The 23,205-nt window shown below is 53.6% G+C and overlaps 3 protein-coding genes across 3 annotated transcripts; all 3 read left to right on the plus strand.

The window, feature by feature from the left end:
* Window positions 1-348: 348 nt before the first annotated feature.
* Window positions 349-2,134, plus strand: N7508_010066 (uncharacterized protein; the record flags this gene model as incomplete). The annotated part of the gene is made up of 4 exons (XM_058468126.1): window positions 349-1,328; window positions 1,387-1,514; window positions 1,574-1,686; window positions 1,742-2,134. The coding sequence occupies 4 exons, from the start codon at window positions 349-351 to the stop codon at window positions 2,132-2,134; spliced, it is 1,614 nt and encodes a 537-aa protein (XP_058315972.1).
* Window positions 2,135-2,431: 297 nt separating this feature from the next.
* Window positions 2,432-2,809, plus strand: N7508_010067 (uncharacterized protein; the record flags this gene model as incomplete). The annotated part of the gene is made up of 1 exon (XM_058468127.1): window positions 2,432-2,809. The coding sequence occupies one exon, from the start codon at window positions 2,432-2,434 to the stop codon at window positions 2,807-2,809; it is 378 nt and encodes a 125-aa protein (XP_058315973.1).
* A 900-nt stretch (window positions 2,810-3,709) lies between these two features.
* On the plus strand, window positions 3,710-22,255 carry lah (involucrin repeat protein; the record flags this gene model as incomplete). The annotated part of the gene is made up of 5 exons (XM_058468128.1): window positions 3,710-10,069; window positions 10,256-18,454; window positions 18,499-19,041; window positions 19,090-20,676; window positions 20,726-22,255. The coding sequence occupies 5 exons, from the start codon at window positions 3,710-3,712 to the stop codon at window positions 22,253-22,255; spliced, it is 18,219 nt and encodes a 6,072-aa protein (XP_058315974.1).
* Between the last annotated feature and the right edge of the window lie 950 nt (window positions 22,256-23,205).

Below are 23,205 nucleotides of genomic sequence, written 5' to 3' on the forward strand. Positions count from 1 at the left end.
AGGTTGACTAATCGGTGTGTGGAAGCGGCACGAAGCGACCCCATTCACCAAGAACTGCTTCCTCGTATAAGAAACCAATACCGTGCCAGTTTATTTCTCATTCCCATGGTATAATATTGAGAAATACGAAGGCGAATGAACGGCTGGTCACAGAAGCATTCCTGATCTTGAATCAAGCCGTGCAATGCCCATGGGAGAAGTTCTCCACACACGTCATGGAAGTATTTTATAGCCGGACCTATTTATTCTACATGCTCAGTTCAATTCTTTCATCCCATACAAAGGCTACAAATTCCTACATCTACTACTACAATTACTACAATTACTACAATTACTACAATTACTATCATGGAAACTAATCAACCCACCAATCCAAGCAATGGAACCGAAGGTCTAGAAACAGTGGATCTAGATCACGACGGAATCTCCCAAGAAAAGATAGAACTAACACAATCAGCCGCCTACAACGAGCTCGGCTATTGTTATCCAACATGGAGAAAATGGCAAATTCTCTGCGTAATGTTCTGCATCCAAATATCAATCAACCTAAACGCAAGCCTCTACGCAAACGGCGTCGCCGCAATCTCAAAGGAACACAACGTAAGCGAACAAGTCGCTCGAATTCCTCAACTGACCTTCCTCTGCGCCTACGCCTTCGGATGCGAATTGTGGGCTCCATGGAGCGAAGAACTGGGACGATGGCCGACTCAACAACTCAGCCTGTTCCTCGTCAATATATGGCAATTGCCATGTGCCCTTGCTCCCAATTTCGCGACTTATATCGTTGTTCGATTGCTGGGTGGATTGAGTACAGCTGGCGGTTCGGTGACGCTGGGTGTAATTGCCGATATGTGGGAACCAGATGACCAGGAATATGCCGTTGCTTTCCTTGTTCTGTCATCCGTCGGTGGTTCCGTCGTCGGCGCTGTTGTTGGTGGCTTTGTCGAAGATCGTCATCCGTTGCCCTGGATCTTCTGGGTTCAACTCCTTGCCGGTGGATGTGTTCAGATCATGCATTTCTTCCTGGTACCGGAGACGCGGGCTACCATCCTGCTCGATAGGGTAGCGAAGAAGAGGCGCAAGGCTGGGCCTGGAAATGTTAATATCTGGGGTCCACATGAGATCTATGGGTATTCGCTCTCTCCAAAGGATATCTGGAGAGTATGGAAGCGGCCTTTCGTTATGCTTCTCACTGAGCCTATTGTTTTGTGGTTGTCGTTGCTGAGTGGGTTTAGTGATTCTTTGATCTTTACTTTTCTCCAGGGGTTCCAGCCTGTTTATAAACAGTGGGGGTTTGGGACTATTCAAATCAGCCTTGCTTTTATACCGTCAGTGGCATCCCTATATATTCTTTGGGGGTGCATGCTAACAAGTTGCTTTCTCCAGGCTGATCATTGGATATGGGATCGCTTACCTCTCTTTCTTACCTTCCATTCACATGTTCAGACAAAGACGGCGCAAGCATGGATCTGATTCTGTTCCTCCTGAAGCGCGGTTGTGGTGGTTGCTCTATGGTAAGTCGAACACTCCAACCACAAAGGCAACATGCGTGTCTGTTCTAACACATGTACAGTCATACCCTGTCTCCCAATTGGCCTATTCGGCTTCGCTTGGACAACCCTAGGCCCACCAAACGTCCACTGGATAGCCCCTATGATATTTACCGTAGTAATAGGAATAGCCAACGTGAGTCCTTCAAAAGCCCAAAGCATCAAACTTATCTAATATCATTATCCCACAGTACTCAATCTACCAATCATCAATCGACTACACAATAGCCGCATACGGCGAATACGCAGCATCAGCAACAGGAGGCAACGACTTCGCGCGCGACTTCCTAGCCGGAATCGCAGCCATGTATTCTACACCGATGTTCACGAATATCGGTGATACGTATCCGTACGCGTATGCATCTACGATTCTTGCTTCTGTTTCTATTCTTGTTACGGCGCCCATCTACTTCTTTTATCGGAATGGTCCGGCTATTCGGGAGAGGTCACCGTTTGCCAAGCAGATGATGGAGCAGAATCGGCAAAGGAGGCTTTCGCAGGCTGGGCCTGGAGGGGAGGAGAAGGTCGATGGGGATAGTGCTCATGTTGAAGAGTTCCGGGACGGGATTTCATTGGAAAATTGAATATATTGAGGCTTTTGTTTTGATTTGGAGGGGACTGTTTCCAGTGAGATGGTTTTGTGTCTGATAAAACCAGTTTTATGCAATATTAAATATCCTTGCTATATAATGATGTTCTACCGTGGATCCAGTGTTGCATTTCCAAAGATGTTTATATGTGAGGTCATGATGATCAGGCTTGATCGATCACATAAGTTTATAACGTCACTTGGGCATAAGAAGAGATCTTAGGAATAGTCCGTCTTTCTCTTCACCTGCCACAATATTACTTCTCTATTCAACGTATGATCAGTCCATGCAATGCTGAACCATCTAGCGATCTACCCGAAGTCTATCGCGGCCAGGGTAACCTGCCCTAGTACCCTACAGTGTCACCCAAAATATCTTCAAAGACTTGCTACCGCTCGACCACGACCAATCCTCCAAAGGCTACCGTACTCGACCGGCGGCTATGGCGATAGCGATGGCAAGGGCGACCCCGAAGGCAAGAATCCGACCGCGCAAGGCGTGAATCGTCGGACTCGAGAGATGGAGCATCCAGGACCGTCACCTCCGGATACGAGATCAGCGAAGTCGAAGTCTTCCGAGGCTTCAAAGACCTCTTCCAACCCAACAAGCGGAAACAAAAAGAACATTCCTCGATCAGCGAAGGAAGAACTCAACAACGACAAGAAATGAATCGAGTATGATTGAGCGATTGACGTTTCAGTGGAACTGGCGGTGCTGAATTGAGAGAGGTGCCAGACAATGAGAGGGTTGTGCAAATGGTTGAAGCAAGATCTCTAATTATTGTATGGATCATAGTCCTCTCGTTAGGAAAGGAAGTACATGCAATTATATATCAAATGAGAGCAACATTGAGTACCTTATTGGTGTTTTTGCGACTGTCACTCCGCTCCCAATATCCTGACCATTCCAACTTCAGACAAAGCTACATGAGTGGTGAAATATAGACGGAGGCCTCAGGCGCCAATCGCAAACATGGCTGGCTGGACCCAGCGCTCCACAGATCAGATCTCAACCGTGGTTCAGTCGATGATATCAACCCCAGGATCACAGTTAATCGTAGCTATAAGCTATTGAAGTCATGCTGATATATATCTCTAACACTATATATGTCTACTTGAATATATACTCGAACATTGCAGAAGAATGCCCGATTGAGTGACGAAATTCCCAGCCCCGTGGCACGTGCACGGTGCTTCACCGCGACTTTGATTCGCTCCACTCGTTGCACCGACAGCTCATCGAGGCAAACGAAGTGATTCACATTTTTTTTCACTTTCATGCTTTCATGCTTTTATGCATTGATGCTAGACATACCCGACATACTCGACCTACCCTGGAATTGAGAGAGAGAGAGAGAGTACATATTGAAGCACTGGAGTACGAAGTGCTGACCAAACGAACCCCGATCGGGAGGATAAGCGGTTAAGTCCCGCCGATCCACGGTTCAGCTTGTTTACAAACAAAGCCATAACAACCAGAGGCTGGGGACAACTTCCCTTCCCCATACTCCGACATTCCCCATTTCCTCCCACATGGTGGATTCCTGAGGGCTCTAATTAATTGCCCACCATGTTCAAGGCTCTGATGGGCAGTCGGTCATCGTCGTCCACCGACGTGCGCTCCAAGAGCCGGCGCAAGACCGACAACTCCGATGCCAAATCGACCTCAAGTCGCAAATCCTCACGGGGTGACGACCGTGACCGCGGCTTGGGTGATTTGTCCTCGTACTCACCATCGGGCTCCCGCAGTAAGCGTGGGCCGTCTAGCATCGCTGGCGACTCGATCGCCTCCAGCTATGTGACCGCAGAACCAGAACCCATTGATGATTCCGACCGCTACATCATTGAGCGCACCCCCAAACGCAGAGACAGTGACCGGGATAGCAAGAGTTCTCGCCGCCGCGACCGCGACCGATCCGTGAGTCCAGATCGGGAGAGGAGAAGAAGCCGACGGACGACGGAAGATACTCTGGATGATGACTTGGATCGGGAGCGGGAGCGCGACCGCCGTGAGCGTCGTCGCACTCAGTCTGGGGACCCTTATATGCCTCCTGTGTCTACGAGCATGCCGCCGCCGCCTAGCGCCCCCGCTGTACAGTTTGCCACCGACATCGCGGCACCGGGCTTCTCGCAGTTCCCTATGCAATATGACACTGGCATGCCGCCTGCTGGCCATTCACCGGAGCATGAGGTGCCTTATGATCCTCATGTCCAGCAACAATTCCCCGGTCAATTCCCGGAAGGTGTTGCGCAGCCATACCTGCCGATGAACCCTGCCGGTGCTGCGGCTGACTACTACGGCGACCAAGGTCAGTCTGTAGAGATGCAGCCCGGTGTCCGCCCAGCGCCTCCATCTGTGCTGCCCAACACTCAAGCACACCTGATGGCTGCATCTCCCACCGCCAACCCTCCCCCAGAGCCCAGTAGCATGGGTCAGACTGGTGCGGCGGCAGCTTATTTCGATGATGATTTCCATGTTCCTGCGCAACCCGCCAAGCCTCCGACAGCGTCTTCATCTAGACCCCCCAAACCTTCGAAGCCTAGCAAACCTTCTTCATCGAGCGTGCTTCCTGCTGCCGCTGTTGGAGCTGCTACCTATGGAATTTCTGGCATGATGTCTCACTCTCACAACGAGAACTCTTCGTCTGAGGTGCATAATTCTAGCTCTTACAACCAGCCAACGACCCAGCCGATGGCAAACAGCAGTCAAAAGCCTACACACAAGCCCCCTCATTCGCACAGCTTCAGCGAAGGTGTCGGCCTTGCAGCTGCTGGTGGTGCGGCTGGATACATGATGGGTCATCATCATCACTCCTCGAGCCCGGAACACGCGTCACAATACGACTTCCAGAATTACGAGGGCTCGTCCCAAGCTGGTATCCCGCCGTATGCCCCCGGGTATCCCAGCCACCCCCACAACCACCCTCACAATCCCAACCACCACAACGCCCTGTATGCTGCAGGCGCAGTGGGCTACGCTTCTAATGCCACTCATAATCCCGGATTTTATCCCCATGGCCCTGGTGCTCTCGCTCTCCAAGAGCGCGAGCGTGGCCCTCTTGGACGGTTCGTTGATTTCTGGCGCGACCCCGAGGCCGTTGGAAGGTTCGAGGACTACACAGAAACCATTGGCGTTTGCAAATACTGCTTCCAGCCTGGAACAACCTCCCTGGATGCCCCTCGCAAGCATCACTACGGCAGACGCCGCCGGCACTCAGCTGATCGGTACAGTAGTGCCAGCTCATCCAGAGTAAGCAAGGTCAGCCGTTACCAATCATCTGAAGATGAGAGCCGTCGGCGCAAGAAGTCCAAGAAATCATCGTCATGGTTGCCCGGCATGCTGGCTGGCTATGCGACCAAGTCAATCTTCACGAACAAGGAATTTGATGATTCGTACAGCATCCGCTCCGGCCGAGTAGCTTCCTCTCATGACGAAGATGACCGCAGGAGCTACACTTCTCGTGGTGTGGTGCGCCGTTCTGGTCGTAGCCCTCAGAGAGATTACAACTCGGACGGTCAACGCCCTTCAGGGCACTCCCGACGAACACGCTCCCGATCCCGCTCTTCATCTCGTTCTGAACGCCATTCATTCTTGAAGGAGGCCGCCCTGGGTGCTGCAGTAGGTGGAGCTGCGTTGGCTGTTACCAAGTCGCGTAACCGCTCCCGCAGCCCGTCTTCTGGAAGAAATCGACACCGCAAGGATTCATCCTCTTCGTCGTCCTTTGTCAATCTCTCTCGTCCCTCAAAAAAGTCTGTCGCTGGTGGCATCGGATCCTTCTTCACCTCTTCATCCGAGAACCGGAAGAAGCGCCAGAGCAAGAAGCGCAGTGGTTTCTTCTCATTCAAAGGTGGCTCGTCATCTTCTTCGCTTGACAACGATCTTGCTTTCGGAGATGGGTTCTCAAAGAAGTCTTCAAAGCTCAAGAAGAAGGACAAGAAGGGTAAAGATGTTGATGCCGCTTTGGTAGGTCTTGGTGCTACTGCAAACCGCCTGGCTGGCTCATCGCCCAATGGCCCTGGCCGCAGTGCTGGCCAGATGTACACCAAGTCCCGTCACCCCAACTACGCTTCATCTGCCAACGACGATGAGTGGATTGATGAATCTGACCAGTCTGCTTCAAGTGTCAGCTCCGCCTTGGCATTTGGAGCAAGCAGCGTTGATTCCTCATCCGACTCCAGCGGCCGTTGGGGCTGGCGATGGGGCAGCAAGAAAAACAAAAAGAAGAAGGACAAGAAGTCCAGTGGTGCTAACACTGCTCTTGCTGTTGGTGCCGGTGCTCTCGGAGCAGCTGCCATTGCGTCTGCTCGTCACCGCGACAGCGAGCCACCAAGCAGCTCCGGCAGCCTCCAGCAAGTCTACCCAATGCCAACTTCTGACCCATCCCGATTCGATGTTGCCAAAATGTCTCCTTCTGTGTCTGGTGGCCACCCGGCTCTTATCCGCCCTGGGCCTATTCCTCTCCAACAGCCGCAGCCCGTCACTCCTGTCTCTCAAGCCGTGTACACTACCCAGGGAGGCTCGCCAGGATCAATCCCTGCCTACAGTGCACCGGCAGTTCCTCCTGCGTTTGCAGCCAATGAATTCGGACCACATGACACTCAGTTCCACGACTCTCGGGATCTTGTATTTGCTCCCGAAGTTCCACAATCCGATGTCCGCAGACCCCATCGGCGCAGCGAGTCTTTCCCTGTTTTCCCAACACAGGAAACTGCTTCTAACCTGAAGCGCCGGTCCACCGCAAAGGACCAGGCTTCCGTTCAATTCAACTTGACGGAGGAGCAAGCAGAAAGGGAACGCCGCCTTGATCGCCGTGACCAGACCTCCCGAGATGATCTGTTCGCCCCGAAGCCTCTTCAATTGCTTGATCGAGAAGACGAAGATCGCCAAGAGGCCGAACGTCTTGATCGTCGCCGTCGGGAGCGAGAGGAAGAAGATCGCCTAGAGATGGAGCGTCTTGAACGTCGTCGCAAAGAGCGCGAAGCTGAGAAGCGCGCTAGTGAGAAGCGCCGAGAGACGAGTGAAAGAGAGAAGGACTCCTCATCTTGGGTTGGAGTAGCCGCTGCCGGAGCCTTTGGCGCTGCTGCTGCTAGCACCGTTCTTTCTCGCAAGACAGATGACGATGAGGCCTCCGAAGCCAGCCTGCGACGCAATGAACTCCGGGAGAAACGCCGTGCAGAGCGTCGCCGTGAGGGTGACATTGATGCCGAGTTATCGCTTGTGTCAAGGTTCGAGCCTCCCTTGGCCATTGAAGAAGCGCCAGCGGCGGAGCACCACGAAGAGAAGAAGCCGCGCTCTCCTCGCCAACCACAAGTTTACGACGATTACGCACAGTTCTACGCCCCCGAAGAATTACGACACAGCCCTAATGACCACAAGCGCAGCGGATCCGGCGGTATGCCCACGATCGTGGAGATTGAGCCCGCTAGTGAGCGCCATGCCCGCGACGAACCTAAACGTGAAGAGCCGGACTATTCGTTCGAGCCTTACGAGCATGTCGACCGTCTCCCATGGCCAGTTCCCCGTCTCAACTTCATTGAGCCGACTCCTCCCCAGAGCACAAACGGGGGATCTGTTCGCGATGCCAACTCCCCCATTGCAGCGCCTGCAGATACATCATCCTATGATACCAAGCCTCGCGAACGATCAAACACTGGCTCCCGCGTCTCCTGGGGTGACGACAAAACCCATGAATACGAGATCCCATCTTCCTCCGAACAGGATCCTCTGGAGCATGACATCTCTCCCTACGAAGAGGTGTCTCCCAAGGATGTGCCGCTGCCTGTGTCTGATGTCAGCTCTACCCGGAATATTGCCAGCAAGCCTGACTACGGAAACGACATTGAATTCGCCGCCACCATTGCTGCCGCAACTGCCGCTGCTGGCTTTGATCCCGCTATGATTACCGATGACCCATCCTACCACACTCGCACTTCTCCTCCTGGATCCGAGGACGAAGGACGTTTCAAATCGCCCTGGGCTGCATCGGCCCGCAAGCCCCACGGTTTCGTCGAAGGCGAAATTGAAGATGTCGGACCAAAGACAATCAAGGATGCGCCAGCTTCCAACCATATCACCGACAAGGATGAGCTCTTTTTCGACGAGCCCGAGCCTTTCTCAAAGGATACAAAGGATAGAGATATCTCGGGACGCCATGACAAGTCTTCGATTGCCCAGGAAGTTCTCGAGCAGTTGAACGGCAAGCGTGACAAGCACGATCAACCTACTTCTCCTGAACGCGAGCGTAATGTTGATATCGATACCTTTTCCATGCCCGGTGGCTTTGATGCTGGTGATTTGAGAGATCCCGTTGATTACCACGACGCAAGATCTGCTGTCTCTGCTCCTGGCCCTGTTACTCAAGATCCTGAGTCGCCCACTCAATCCAAGAAGTCCAAGTCCAAGAAACAGAAGAAGTCTAGGAAGAGTGCTGATAACGTTGAGATTGAGACGAAGGAACGTGGGCCAGAACCACAGCCAGAGCGTCAACCTGAGCCTGTGTCAGAGCCTGTACCAGAGACTGTGCGTGAGCCCGAACCCGAGACCATCGAGTACCAGGATGAAAACCGCTCTATTGTCTCTGCTCCTGCAACCAAAGACGAGACATCAAAGTCTAGAAGATCCAGGCGAAGTGGTGATGAATTCGATATCGCCCCTTTGCAAGATGTTACCGAATCTCGCGATGACACCCGCTCTACCTTCTCTGTTCCAGCCACCAAGGACGAGACATCTAAATCCAAAAACTCTCGTCGCAGCGGTGATGATTTCGACATATACAAATCACGAGAGGTGCCTGAGTCCCGCGAGCTTTCTCCCCCTACTAATGCTCCCGCACCCAAGGAGCATGAGTCTCCCCGATCCAAGCCATTAAGACGAAGCAGCGAAAACTTTGAAATTGTCCCATTCCGAGACGTTTCCGAGTCTCGTGATGATCGATCTGTCTTCTCTACTCCCGCTACTAAGGATGAGACCAGCAAGTCTAGGCGATCTAGACGCAGTGGTGATGAATTTGATATTGCTGTCTCGCGTGATGTTTCTGAGTCTCGGGATGACACTCGCTCTGTGTTCTCAGTCCCAGCTACCAAGGATGAGACCAGCAAGCCAAGACGGTCTCGACGCAGCGGCGATGACTTTGATATCTCCCGCTCTCGTGAGCCCTCCGAGTCTCGTTCTGTGACTTCGGAGTCTAGACATAGAAGATCGCGCCGAAGTGGTGATGATTACGTCTCCCGCTCTCGCGACGTGTCTGAATCCCGCTCCGTTGCTTCCGAGTCTTCTAGACACAGAAAGTCTCGCAGAAGTGGTGATGACTTTGAGTCTCGCCGTGATACTGAAACTCCTCCCCTTGAAGACGGAGAGGAAGGCGAAGAGAAGAAGAGACGCCGAAAGCGCCGCTCCAGACATGGCAGCGACACCTTCTCCATTGATGACGATGCTCGCTCCGCTATCACAGATCTTGCGGATGACAAGTCTGAGCGTCGCAAGCACCGTCACCGCTCATCTCGCGACTTCGATGATACTGCCTCTGTGACGTCTTCTCCTGCCAGGATTAGTGAGTCCCGCGAGAGACGTAAGGGCAAGGAAGAAGAAAAAGAGAAGAAGCCGGGTGGCTTCCTCAGAAGCATCTTTGGCTCACAGGTCTCAGCTCCCGCCGAGCGTACCCGTTCTTCCTCAGTGGACAAGCGTTCCTCCCGCGAAGCCCTGTCTGAAGTTGTTGTCGATGATGAACGCCGTCGCCGCAAGAAGCGTTCCTCTAAGCATCGCAGCTCCAGCAATGGAGATGAACTAGAAGATGCGTCTGATAAGGAGAAGGATGCCGAGGAGGGCACGAATCTGGAGGATTACAGGTCCAGTAGACAGCGCAAGGAGGAGCGACGTCGGCATCGGTACGAGGAAATTGTGGATTCAGGACGGAAACGGGATTCTGAGAAGGTATAGCATCTGACATTTCCTTTTGTTGTTACTCATGTTTTCGATTTTATTGTACACTTTTATGTGCCATATAGTTTCCCTTTTACGCTGGCGATGGCCTCGACCACACCGGCTTTGCACAAAAACCACAAAACCCGAACAAACAAGAATTATACTAAGCTCTTACTGGTATTACTCCATGTGCAGGACCTTAATGACGACTACGACAATCAGTCTTTTTTAAACGAGCGCCCCGAAACGCCAGCCGCGGCTGAGCGCGATGATCACGATCATGAACGTGGTGCTTCGGGGCTCCCATCGGCTGCAGGAACCGCCCTCGGCGCAGCCGCGGGCCTAGGCCTAGGCGAGATGCTCCAGCAAAGACCCCGAAGCCGCTCAACGTCACCCCCGAGCACGGAGAAAGCCCTGGACCTCACGCCCAAGTCTCAGAGCAGACCAGCTTCGCCTGAAACAAGCCGATCGCCCAATGCCCGCCGCGGCTCAGTGGCCAAATCAGTCACTGAATCTCCCACAGCCGTGCCACTCCACTTCCGCCGACCCCCAACTTCACCAGGCCTTTCCCGCGCTGTCCCTGTCGATGCACCGAACCTCGAATCCCCCGGATCCCCAAGCCAACAGCGCCACCGCCGTCCGGGCTCAGTCGAGTTCCGCAATTCCCGCGAGATCAGACCACTATGGCTAGTCGAGCGCCACAGCTCTGTAAAGGGCGAGTCTGAGCCTCAAGAAGGACTGCCATCACTCCCATCGAGCAAGACCTCTTCTCGCGTCCCATCCATTGAAGACCTAAAAGCCCTCAATGATGATGATGGCGTCCGGAGCTGGGAGCAGGTTGACCTAAGCCACTCTATCATGGAGAACCGCCGACCAACGGGCCTGACAATTGAAACCGATCAGGCGAACGAACACCACGATCGAGATCGTGAGATCGATCTCCTTGATTCACAGCAGGCTACCCCTACCGCCGAACACTTTGACACCACCAGTCCCTCTGCTAAGCGCGAGAAGCTTAAGTATGAGTTCCATTCTCCTTCCGAGTTGTTGCGGAATCCGGATGGGTTTGAGCAGTTGCCTGGTGGACCTGCGCTGGAGGCTCTTCCTCCTGCCGCGCCCGAGACTCCTCAGTCTGAGTATGAGACTCCCGCTGAAGATGTGCCGGAGAGAGGGTCTCACAGTGGTGATGGCTTTTCCAAGGGCGCTGGCTTTGCTGGGATAGTTGATGCTGCTGCTATTGCTGCTGTGAAGGACAAAGAGAGCCAACAACCCGCCGAACACGCAGAGGTGTCCGAATCTCGCGCTTTGCCGGAAGATGGAATGGAGAATGCACCTGCCGAGTCTAAGATCCACAGCTTTGGCGATATCGTCGATGCAGCTGTTGCGACGGAAGTTGCTTCGCATGACAAGGCACCCGTCGACGAAGAAATTGGCGAGCCGGGTACTGCCATTGAAGAAAATGTTCCTGTTCAATTTGAGGCTGAAAAGCCGGTTGAGGCGTCAAGAGAGTTTGGACAAGAAGCAGCCCCCGAAGCGACGGAACAGCCTATTGAGACTGAGGCCGCCATGACCCCAGCTCAGAAGCGTAAGGCTAAGAAGAACAAGAAGAAGAATAAGAGTCAGGATCAAAGTGTTGAAACTGCTCCTGAGGAAACTGTTCCTATTGTTAAAGAAGATCCTTTCAAGGAGGTGGAACAAGAGCCTGCTGTTCAGAAGCCTGCTGTTCGTGATGCTCCCGTCGAGGTTGATACTACTCCGGTCGAGCCAGAGGCTGTTGCTTCTAGCCAGAAAGATATTCCTGAAGCTGCTCAACACCAAGCTGAAGGTGAGCCCGTTGAAGGCTCGCGCGAGATTGTTGCGGAGCCTGAAATCCCACCTGAGTCTGGAGTTCCAGCCCCTTTTGCAGATCAAGATGCTGCCATTCAGCAGCCTGCCGAAGCTGAGCTCGTTGAAGCATCGCAAGATCCGGCTGTTGATTCTTCCGCAGCACCTGTCGAGACTTCTGAGCCTGTCATTGCTCCCGAGACTGAGGCTGAGACCGAGCCTGAAGTTGCTTTGACGGCTGCTCAGAAGAAAAAGGCTAAGAAGGACAAGAAGAAGAAGAATAAGTCCAAGGATGCTTCTGCTGAGGAGCCTGCTGATAATATTGCTTCTACTGAGACGCCCAAGGAAGAGGAGGCTGTGCCTGTCGAAGAGCCAATTTCCGCCGATGCCAATGAGACTGTAGCCCCTAGGGATTCACAGCCCGAAGGCGAGGAATTATCTCGTAGTCTGGGGGACATTGAGAAGCCATTTGAAGAAGCAACCCCCGTGGCCTCTGAGGATGTTACCGCCCCTGCTGTCATCGAGCCAACCAAAGAAGACACAGAAGGCGAGGACAACTTCCAGGAAGCAGTTGAAGAGCAAGCGTCTCAGCCTACCGAAGAGAAGGAGCCTGAGGTTGCACAGGAGTCCACAGCAGAGCTTGCACCGGAGCCTGCCGCTGAAATCCCAGCAGATGAGCCCGCAGAGGCCCCCGCAGACCCTCAGGAGACCAAGGCTCAGAAAAAGAAGAATAAGAAGAAGAACCGCAAGTCTGCCACAGATGAAGAGATCCCGGTCCCCACCAACGAAGAGCTAACACCTGCTCCCGAGGGGGAAATTCAAGAGCTCAAACCTGCAGAGGAATCTGCTCCGACCGAGCCTGCAGATACCCAGATCCCTGAAACTAGCGATGAAGCCTTGCCTTCCGATCTTGAACAGCCTGCCAAGGGCCTCGAGCTCCCTTCTGAGACCCCTACCGACGAACCTGCTACCGCACTACAGCAAGAGCAAGACGCTCGTCCAACTGAGGCTACTGTCAATGCCACCCCTTCTCCAGTTGAAGTAGAGGGCCCCACGAATGAGACTTCACGGGAAATCGTCGAGCCAGTTGCCATTGATGCTCAGCCTGAAGTCCAGCTTGAGGCTGCCGCTGAAATTGTTGCTCAACCTCAACCCGAAGCTGAAGCTGAAGCCGAGGCCGAGGCCGAGTCTGAGGTGGCCTTGACTGCTGCACAGAAGAAGAAGGCCAAGAAGGACAAGAAAAAGAAGAACAAGCAGAGTCAATCTTCTGTTCCTGATAAAGAATTGTCGGATGAATCTGCGCCCACTGAGCCCTCTTCGCTGGCACCTGAGGCTGAACCTGTCGCTGAGCCTGCTGTCGAGTCTACCACTGAGCTTGCTGCCGAGCCTGCTGCCGAGTCTGCTGCCGAGCTTCCTATTGAGGATACTGCCAAGGAAACTTTGGAAGAGGCACCAGTCGATTTGGCACCCCAAGAAACCGACAAGGAGGTAACCATTGAAATTGAGCAGCCCGTCGAGCCTGAGCAATCTACCGAGCTCGGAAAGGTTGTTGAGCCAGAGCAGCCTCAGGAAGACGCAGTCCTCACTGCTGTTCCGGAGCCCACTGCCGAGGAGACAAGCGCTGAGACTCACATGGACAAGTCTGTAGTACAGGAGGAACAAGCCCAAGCAGAGGAACCCCCTGCTAAACCTGAGGTCCCCATGACTGCAGCCCAGAGAAAGAAGGCTAAGAAGGAAGCTAAGAAAAAGCAGGAGAAAGAAGCTGCCCTCGCCGCTGCTTTTGAGACTGCCAGCCCTGCCGAGCCTGCTCCCTTGCCTGTGGAGACCGAGGCCACCGAGTCAAGCAAAGACCTTAATCCCTCCGCTCAGAATGTGCCCGCGGTAACCGACACTGAGCCTGCTGAGGCCAATGCCGATGTTATTTCTCCACCTGAGGAAGCTCCCGTCTCCGCTGATGTGGCTCAATCTGAGAAGCCAAAGCTTGAGAATGAGACCTCAGCACCTGCTGAAGAAGCAACCCCCACCGCTGTTGAGACTGAAACTCATGAGTCAGAAGCTCCAGCAGAGGCTGAGGTGCCAATGACTACAGCCGAGAAAAAGAAGGCCAAGAAGAACAAGAAGCAGCAGAAGCAGCCTGAGTCTACCCCTGCCGAGGAAGCTGTCCCTCCAGTTGAAGAGGCAAAGGCCACCGAAGAAGTCCCCCTCTCTGAGCCAAATGAGGCTGAGGCCGTCCCCGCGGCTGAAGCCGAAACCACACCCCAAGAGGAGCAAGCCCAGGATATTCCTGCTTTCGACAAGGAAGCTCCCACAGAGGCGGTCTCCGATGAGACTGTTATTGCTCCTGAACCCTCCGAACAGGCTACCGATGCTCAAGATGTGGCCCAAAATACCGTCCCAGAGACCATAGCTGAACAAGCCGCCCCTATAGAAGATGTCCAGGAGGAGCAGAAAGACAATGTTACTTTGGAACAGCCTACAGATGACAAGGTGCCAATCGTCGAGGAGACTCCAGTCCTTGAATCAACCGAGGCAGCAGCAGCAGCAGCAGCAGAGGAGGCCGCCATGACCCCAGCTCAGAAGCGCAAGGCGAAGAAGGACAAAAAGAAGAACAAGGGACTTACCGCTAATCCCGAGGAGGAACAGCTTACACCTGGAGAAGAGCAGTCGAAGCCTACCCCTGCCGAGGAAGAGGCTGGCGCCGCCCCTGTTGAGGAGCCCACGCCTATTTCTGCCGAAGAGCCTATAGAGCCCATCACTGAGCCACCCTTCGCCGACAAAGAGGTTGAAAACCCTGTTCCTACAGAGGAAGCTAGCTTCGAAGAGGCATCCCGAGAATCCATTCAACAGGATGCTCCTGCCGATGCAGCCGAGACTGAGGCCGCTGAGGAGGCCGCCATGACTCCAGCCCAAAAGCGCAAGGCCAAGAAAGACAAGAAGAAGCGCCAGTCCCTTGCTGCTGAAGAGCCACCGGCTACAGCCACCGAGGAAGAGCCCAAGTCTGATCCTACCGAAGAGGTGATCGAGCCTACACCTCCAACAGAGTCTAAAGAACCTGCGCCAGCCCAGGATGTTGAGCAACCTGCCACCGACAGGGAGATTGAAGATTCTATTGTGGCAGAAGAAGCAAAATCTGAAGAACCATTACCTGAGAACACCCAAAATGAAGCTCCTGCCGATGAGGCCGCAATCCAGGCTGCTGAAGAGGCTGCGATGACACCCGCCCAAAAGCAGAAGGCCAAGAAAGACAAGAAGAAGCGCCAGTCACTTGCAGTTGAAGAGCAGCAGCCCGCACCCGTCGAGGAAGAGGTAAAGGACACGCCTATTGAGGAAGAACCAAAGGCCGTGCCCGTTGAAGAGGTTATCGAGCCGACTCCTGTAGAGTCTGCAGAGCCTGCACCTTCTGAGGAGCTCGAGCAGCCTGCCCCCGAGAAGGACGATGTGGTTCCCGTTGTGACAGAAGAAGCCCCGAAGGCTGAGGAGTCGTCGCCAGAGGAGCCTGCTTCTCAAGATACTCCTGCTGATGCATCAGCCGTTGAAGCAGCCGGTGAAACTGCCATGACTCCCGCGCAGAAGCGCAAGGCCAAAAAGGACAAGAAGAAGCGTCAATCACTCACAGCCGAAGAACAACCCGCGCCGTCTGAGCAGCCCGCAACTACTGAGGAGGAGACGCAGGCTGCACCTGTCGAAGATGTGTCAGCTGAGCGTGCGATAGTCCAAGACGATGAACAGCCTGCTGTGGCTGAGGCAGTCGAAGCTCCTGTGAATACAGAGGAAGTGACAAAATCAGAGGAGCCCACGCCAGAGGAAAGCAACCAGCAGGATGTTCCCGCTGAGACCGCCACACCCGAAGCTGCGGAGGAGGCCATGACCCCTGCTCAAAAGCGCAAGGCCAAAAAAGACAAGAAGAAGAGCCGCATGTCTGTCGCTTGGGAAAATGAGGAACCTGCTTCTCAAGCCGACGACTCCAAGTTCGAGCAGGACTCTACTGCGCCGGAAGAAAAGAATGAGCCGCAGGATGCTTCCGCCGAAGCTGCTGTTACTTCTGAAGATGCCACCAAGGAACTTCCCGTCGCCGAAGAAGTGGCCGAAGCTGCCACTGACAAGGATACCTCAGTACCCGAGACCGGTGCCTTGGACGAGCCGGAGAAGACAGAGGAGGTCACTCCATCCGAAGAGGTCAAAGAAATTACTGAGCAGGAGCCCTCTACTCCCGTTCAAGCCGAGGAAGAATCCAAGCCTATATCAGAGCCTCAGTCACCCAGCAGACAAGATGACGAGGCACAGGCCGAGGCTGGTATGACCGCAAAAGAGCGTCGTAAGGCAAAGAAGAACAAGAAGAAGGGCAAGTCTATTGACTTGACCGAAGACGCCCCCGTTGAAACTGAGGCGGTACCCGATACTCCTGCCGACACCACCGCTGACCCCACGCCTGCGCCGGAGGAGAAGCTTGTTGAGGCTGATAACCCCAAGATCGAGAAGCTCGCGCCAATTGAGCCTGCGACCGAAGATGTGCCAAAGGAAGAGAAGACCGACGAACCTCCCGCCACCGAAACCGCAGCCGAGCCAGCAGAAGAAGCCGCCATGACTCCCGCCCAGAAGCGCAAGGCAAAGAAGGCCAAGAAACGCCAGTCTAAGAATGCTGATGCCGACAACGACGCCTCTTCCGCCCCTGGCACCCCCGCTGAACCTGCCGACAGCGTTGAAAAAGTCCTCGCATCAATGGAAACCCCAGGGCTCTCAGCCGTAACGGCAACCTCGCCTGCGGAACATGACGGTAAAGAAAATCAGTCCCACGACATAGAAACTGCCGCGGCGCAAGATTTGGCCTCGACTGATGAATTCATGTCTTCGCAGGTAGAGCAGCCTCAGATAGAGAGTCCTTTTTTAGGTTATCCTCCCCAGCCCGTGCTTGAGCGTTCAGTTAATTCCGGCGAGTTGGAGGAGGTACTTGCTCCGGAACAGGGTGACGATACCCCTGCTATTCAGGAGCCTGAACTGTTGACGAAGGAGGGAGACCTTGAAGTTGGAGGTCAGAAGGAAGATGGCGAGAAGCCACAGGAGGAGTTGATTGAGCCTGCACCTAGTGCAGAGGAGATGACGTCTGTGCCGGAAGCAGGCGATCTCTCTGGAGAGAAGACCATTGAAGAGACGTCTGTGGATGTGACAGAGAAAGTTGGCCTGGAGGCACAGACGGAGGAAGCCCCTGTGGAGGAGAAGACTTTGGAGACAGCTTTGTCGAAGAAGCAGAAAAAGCAAAACAAGAAAAACAAGACAAAGCAGGCGGAGAATGTTGTTGAGGAGAAAGGTCCAGCACCGGAGCCTGAAAGCGCTGTCGCAGAGGAAAAGGAACAGCATGAAGCTGTGAGTTTGCCCGAGGTTGAATCAGTACCGGAGCCAGAGAAGACAATCACCGAGCCTGAGCCCGCTGCGGAGATTGAAACAGTGCCAGCCTTGGAGGACCAAGCTTTTGATCAACCAAAGGAGATCGAAGAGCCTTCCGCAGTCCAAACCATCGAAGCTGCCGAAGCCACCCTTGAGCCCACTGTTCCAGAGGCTGAACCCGTTGCCCCTGCTAGTGAAGAACCAGAGTCAGCATCTGCCACCAAGCTGAGCAAGAAGGACAAGAAGAAGCAACGCCAATTACTCCTTGCTCAGCAAGCTGGATCTGAACAGCAGCCCGAAGAGGAGCCAGCTCCCGAGGCTACCGAAGCTGCTGTTCCGGAAGCTGAGATTCCAATTGATGCTGCAGCTCTCGATGAGAAGCCAGGGGATGAGCCCGTTGCTCGCGCAGAGAAAGCTACTGCCCAGCCTGCTGATGTCACCGAGGAGGCCGTTAAAGATGTTGAAAAGCCTGCCCAGGAGGCTGAGAAGCCACTTCTAACACAAGAGCCCGAAAGCGGAGAGCGCTCAATCGAACTTCCGTCAGACGATGTGAAGATGGAGGAGATTGTGGAAGAGCCTGCCACTGAGACTGCAACGGAGAACTTTGATGCCGAGCAGCTCACCGAGCAAGCTCCGGCTGAGCCCGCCGTTGAGGCGCCGACTAGCTCCAAGAAACTCAGCAAGAAGGAGAAGAAGAAGGCGGCGGCTGCTGCTGCTGCTGCCGCCGCTCTGGTCGAGGAAGAGAATAGCGCCAAGGAACTGCCTGCGGCTGAAGAGCCATCGACTTCTGTGCCGCATGCTTCACAGGAGCCCGCTGAACAGCCAACTGTTGATGAACCTCGACCTACAGAGGCCAAGGATGAACCTCAGTTCGAGACAGAGAGGAGCCTCGACGAGACAAAAGAGCTGGCAGCTCCCAAGCCAAAGGAGAATAAAGCCGCTGAACAGCAGGCTGTCGAGGATACTCAGCCCACGGAATCTCTCGAGCCGGAGGTGGCACCCGAGCAGCCTGCAAAAGAGCTCGTCGAGGAGTCCATTGCGCCTGAGCCTATTTCTCGCAAAATGTCAAAGAAAGAGAGGAAAAAGGCCAAGAAGCAAGAACAGCAAGAAATACTTGAGCCCACTTCTCCTGCCGAGGAATCTGTTGCCGCCCCAGAGCCCGAAACGACAGAGGTCCCCCCCAAGAAAGTATAAAGGAGGACCCTGCCCCAGAGCCCGAAGTTTTCGTTCAGGAGACCTCTCAGGAGTCTCCGCTCCAGCCCCATCCCGAGAGCATCCCGTTGGCAGACAAGGAACCCCTGGGAAGCGAGAAAAACTACGACCTTGTCTCACAGGATCAATCCAATGATTTCGAGCCTGCAGAAGCTGTGGCCCAGGAGCAAACGGCCTTTGAAGAGTCCACTGCAACGGAGGACTCAATTCAAAAGAATGTCGAGAAGCACGCTGAAGCTGCAGAGCCTTCCATGCAAGAAATCGATAAAGCAGCTGATCCTGGAGACCAGCCCGTGGAGTCTGAAGTGACACCGGCTCTGTCCAAGAAGGAGTCAAAGAAGGACAAGCGCAAGGCCAAGAAGAAGGGCGTCACCGAAGATGTCTCCGAGGAGCTTCAGGCTGACGTTGCTGAAGACCCCAAAGAAATTGACAGCCAGCCAACAAAATCTGCTTTTGAGCTCGAGGCTCCACGCGAACTTGAGACTGCCGCAGACCCTACTCCAGTTGTAGAGAGGGAGTTGCCCATTGATGCTCCATCTGCAGCTGAAGAACAACCCGCGCCTGTACCTGCAACCGCGACTGAGTCTGAGACTGTACCTGAGCCTACGCAGACTGAGCCAGAGCATGTCACCAAGGATGAAACTTCTCTTTCGCGCAAGGCTTCAAAGAAGAAGTCGAAGAAGGCTAAAAAAGCCAGCCAAGGGCTGGATCTCGAGCCACAGGCTGAGGTCCAGAACGAGACCGAACAAGCCGTCATCGCACCGTTTGAAGAAGACGCCCCCAAGCCTCAAGACACCGAGATTGCGGATGCCCCTGTTGATAAGGCAAATCAGGAAGACGAAAACTGGCCAGCTATTGACTGGGAACATGCAAAGGGTGAACATGGGCAACAATTTCAGGACACAGCTCCGGAGCCTGAGTCTGATCCTGTGATTCCATCAACCGAAACTATTGGGGAATTTGAGGATTCTACAATCCCAAAAGATCTACAAGAGCCTACAGATGCTGCCGAAGACGACTCTTGGGCTGCGCCGCTGAGCAAAAAAGACAAGAAGACCAAGAAAAACAAGAAGCAATCGCAGCAAGCAGATGAACCGGAAGCTTTGCCTGAGATCTCCTACGACAAGAGTATCGAGCAAACTACCGCGGAAAGTCTACAAGAAACTGCAGAGACTACTGGAGAGATCGAGCCACCCGCTCGGACAACCACGCCTGGGGGATCCAAGATCGCCAACCTGTTTCCCAGATTGGAGCGTGGTGGATTCAAACGACCAAAAACACCATCGCTAAAAGATAGTGCTGAGGAAGAGACGGAAGCGGGAGCCAGTCGCGACATTGCTCTCCCTGTCTTGGAGGCACCCAGGCCAGCACCTGAAGCCACAGAGTTTGCCAAAGATACCAGTGGCGAGCTGCCCAGTAGTCTCCAGCACCAAATCGAGTCTGCAATTTCGCACTGGACCCCAGACGAGGTTCCTTCTGCTGAGAACGAGCAATCAAAGGAGCTAGACTTCCCGGCACAAAGCGAGAAGACCTTGGATGCACCATTCTCGCACCCAGAGCCCACCAAGGAGCCCCCTTCTCCTACAAAGAGCCTCGTATCGCAGGTGGCAGCTGGAGAAGACCTGTCTGGACTGCGCCGCTCACCGTCAATCCACGGCCGACACGAAAAGACACCTCGAACGTGGAGCTTGGATGAGCCCTCTGTGCCAGCTCTCGCCCCATCCCCGCCCCGATCGCTATTCGGTCCCGACGAGAGCTATACCCGCCCCCGTACTCCGCTTGATACGATCGCGGAACAAGAACCACGGGATGGCCATGGATCAACCAAGGGTCGCCGCGGGACGCCCCGTCTGGAGATCAAACCCGAACATGTTCTCCCAAGACCTCAAACTCCTGTTCGCAAGTTTACAGATACTGCCTTTGATCGAGAGCAATGGCCTACGCCTGAAAACGAGAGTCGAAAGGGCTCCCGTGAAGATCTGAAACGCGAAATTACAAAAACGCCCGAGCAGGTCTTAAAGCCCAGTACCAGCAGCGGTAAGCTGCGTCGGACAAATCGCAGCGCTAGCGGCGATCTGCGGGCGGCTAGTCTTGCAGGTTCCCAGCCTTCGGACCTTGATCAGCTTCCCTCTTCTTCCTCTTACGACCCCGTCACCGACAAGGGCAAACGTCCGGTGCGAAATATGTCGGATGTCTATGTGAGTACTTAATTGTTGGTTTATTTTGTTTATTTACTAATTTTCCCAGGAGGGATGGGGTGAAACGCCCAGCTCCCCACGGTCGCCCAGCCGACCGCCTAGTGTCCGTCGTCGCCGCAGCATGCAACACTTGCAAGATATCGAAACACGTCTCGACCAACTCATTTCTGAAAATCGCCTACTCATCGCTGCCCGTGATGAAGCCGAATACAACTTAAAACACTCTAGCGTCGCTCGTCGGAAGAGCGACCGGGCTCTCAATACCCGCGATGGCGACTTGCGCGACAAAGAAGCCGAAGTGGAACAATTGAAGAGCTCGGTGGAGTGGCTGCAGAAGGAGACAACCCGTCTGACCCAGGAGAACGAAGGGTTGACAGCGTCCAATGCTGCGCTCGCCGCCGCCCACGCTGCCGAAGTGAACACTGTCCGCGAATCCTCCACGCGCGAACTCGACGACCTACGGTCGCAACACACTCAGCTTTCATCCCAGGTGGATGATCGAGTCCGACAAGAGATCGAATCAGCTCTTGCACAAAAAGACATTGAGTTGCGTCGTCTTCGCACCGAACTTGAAGAGACCCGCGACAAGGTCAAGGAGCTACAACAACAAATTTCAGCGTCAGTTCATGACAATGCTCTCGTATTCCGAGACGAAGAATACTTTGACGCTGCCTGCCAAAAGCTCTGTGGCCATGTCCAATCTTGGGTGCTGCGATTCTCTAAACACAACGACAAGCGTCGCTGCCGCTCACTCAGTGAGTTGCGCGACGAGAAGATCGCAGACCGATTCGACAATGCCCTCCTCGACGGCTCCGATCCTGATGCCTACCTTTCCGACCGTGTTCGTCGCCGCGATGTCTTTATGTCGGTGATCATGACCATGGTCTGGGAGTATGTCTTCACTCGCTACCTGTTTGGTATGGATCGTGAGCAACGTCAGAAGCTCAAGTCCCTTGAGAAACAACTGGGTGAAGTTGGCCCCAGCCGCGCTGTCCACCGCTGGAGAGCCACCACCCTCACCCTCCTCTCCCGGAGACCAGCCTTTGCCGCTCAGCGCGAGAGCGACACAGAGGCTGTCACCCTGGAGATCTTCAAAACCTTGTCCAAGGTCCTCCCTCCCCCCTCCCACGTTGAGTCACAGCTCCTGGACAGCCTTCGCAAGATCATGCGAGTAGCTGTCAATCTGTCCCTGGAGATGCGCACTCAGCTGGCTGAGTTCATTATGCTCCCGCCCTTGCAGCCTGAGTACGATACCAATGGCGACCTTGCCCGGCAGGTGTATTTCAATGCGGCATTGATGAATGAGCGCAGTGGTCTCACTAACGACAATGGCGAGCTGGAAGCCCAGCAGTCTGTCGTCCGCATTGTGCTCTTCCCTCTCGTCGTCAAAAAGGGCAATGATGTGGGCGAGGGTGATGACGAAGTTGTCGTCTGCCCTGCTCAGGTCCTCATTGCCCGTCCTGGCAAAGACAAGAGAGTCTCAAGGATGATGAGTGGTGATCGTATGTCCATAGATGCCACGAAGTCGGTCCACAGCATGGCACCTTCATCTATGATGGACATGAGTAATATGATCTGAGGCGTCACACTCTGATCATGATTCCTCCCATCCGACACGCGGTCCCATAATATCTGTTTTTTTTGGCTCTCATTGTTGTTGTTCTTTTGCCGGATTAACGGAGTTTGGCTTGAAGCCACGGTCTACAGACCGATGATGTTTGCATTCGGAGTTATTGATTCTATTTTGTTTCCATATTTGTTCTATTCTCTTTCTGTTTTTTTCTTTCTTGCATTTATGTGTTCCTAAGACAATGTGTCAGTCAACTGTGTTTATCATGGCCTTGATGTCTTATGAGTGATGACCCTGTACTTCTGGCAAGACAATTTAATACATTTCTACTTTACGACTATTTCAATTGATTAACTCTCAGCCACGCAGTAACAGCTTCTTCTGGATGGATGTAATTAGCAAGGCAGCGACTGCACTCGCCTGTTCAAGATGTGGGAGCTGGTGGTTGCTCGTGTGGACTAAAAAAAAAAAGCTATTGTTGACGGACCTCCTTCAAGGTAAGATCGTTCACTCAAATAAGACCAAAAGTGTACATTTGATAATACAGGCCCCTCAAGCTCTGCAGGGTTCGGATGCACTATCATTCTCTAGCGTTTTTGAAGCTCGATACTTGTTTCTATGATCTACTTCTTATAGTACGAACTACAAGGTTTGTATCTCGCCCATATCCCTTCCTTTTCGTCTTTCCCATGGCTCTATACGGTCATGCACATTTGTACGCTCTTAAAGCCTTTCTTATACTTAGTGCTAATCCTATTATTTAACCCAACCAGCACATCCGTGACTGATCTAACTCGATATACTCCATTTCAATGTCAAGTTTCATGATTGAACATTTGGATTGGTTGTGGTATACGGCCAGTATACTATTTCATTAGCCCTTGCTGAAAGATTGCCTCGATGAAAACATATGAAAGGGGGGGATTGTATTAAGCGTAGTCGTTGCTAGAGTAAATGTT

Source organism: Penicillium antarcticum, assembly GCF_028974205.1.
Source record: "Penicillium antarcticum strain IBT 31339 chromosome Unknown utg000009l_segment0_segment0, whole genome shotgun sequence".
NCBI lineage: Eukaryota > Fungi > Ascomycota > Eurotiomycetes > Eurotiales > Aspergillaceae > Penicillium > Penicillium antarcticum.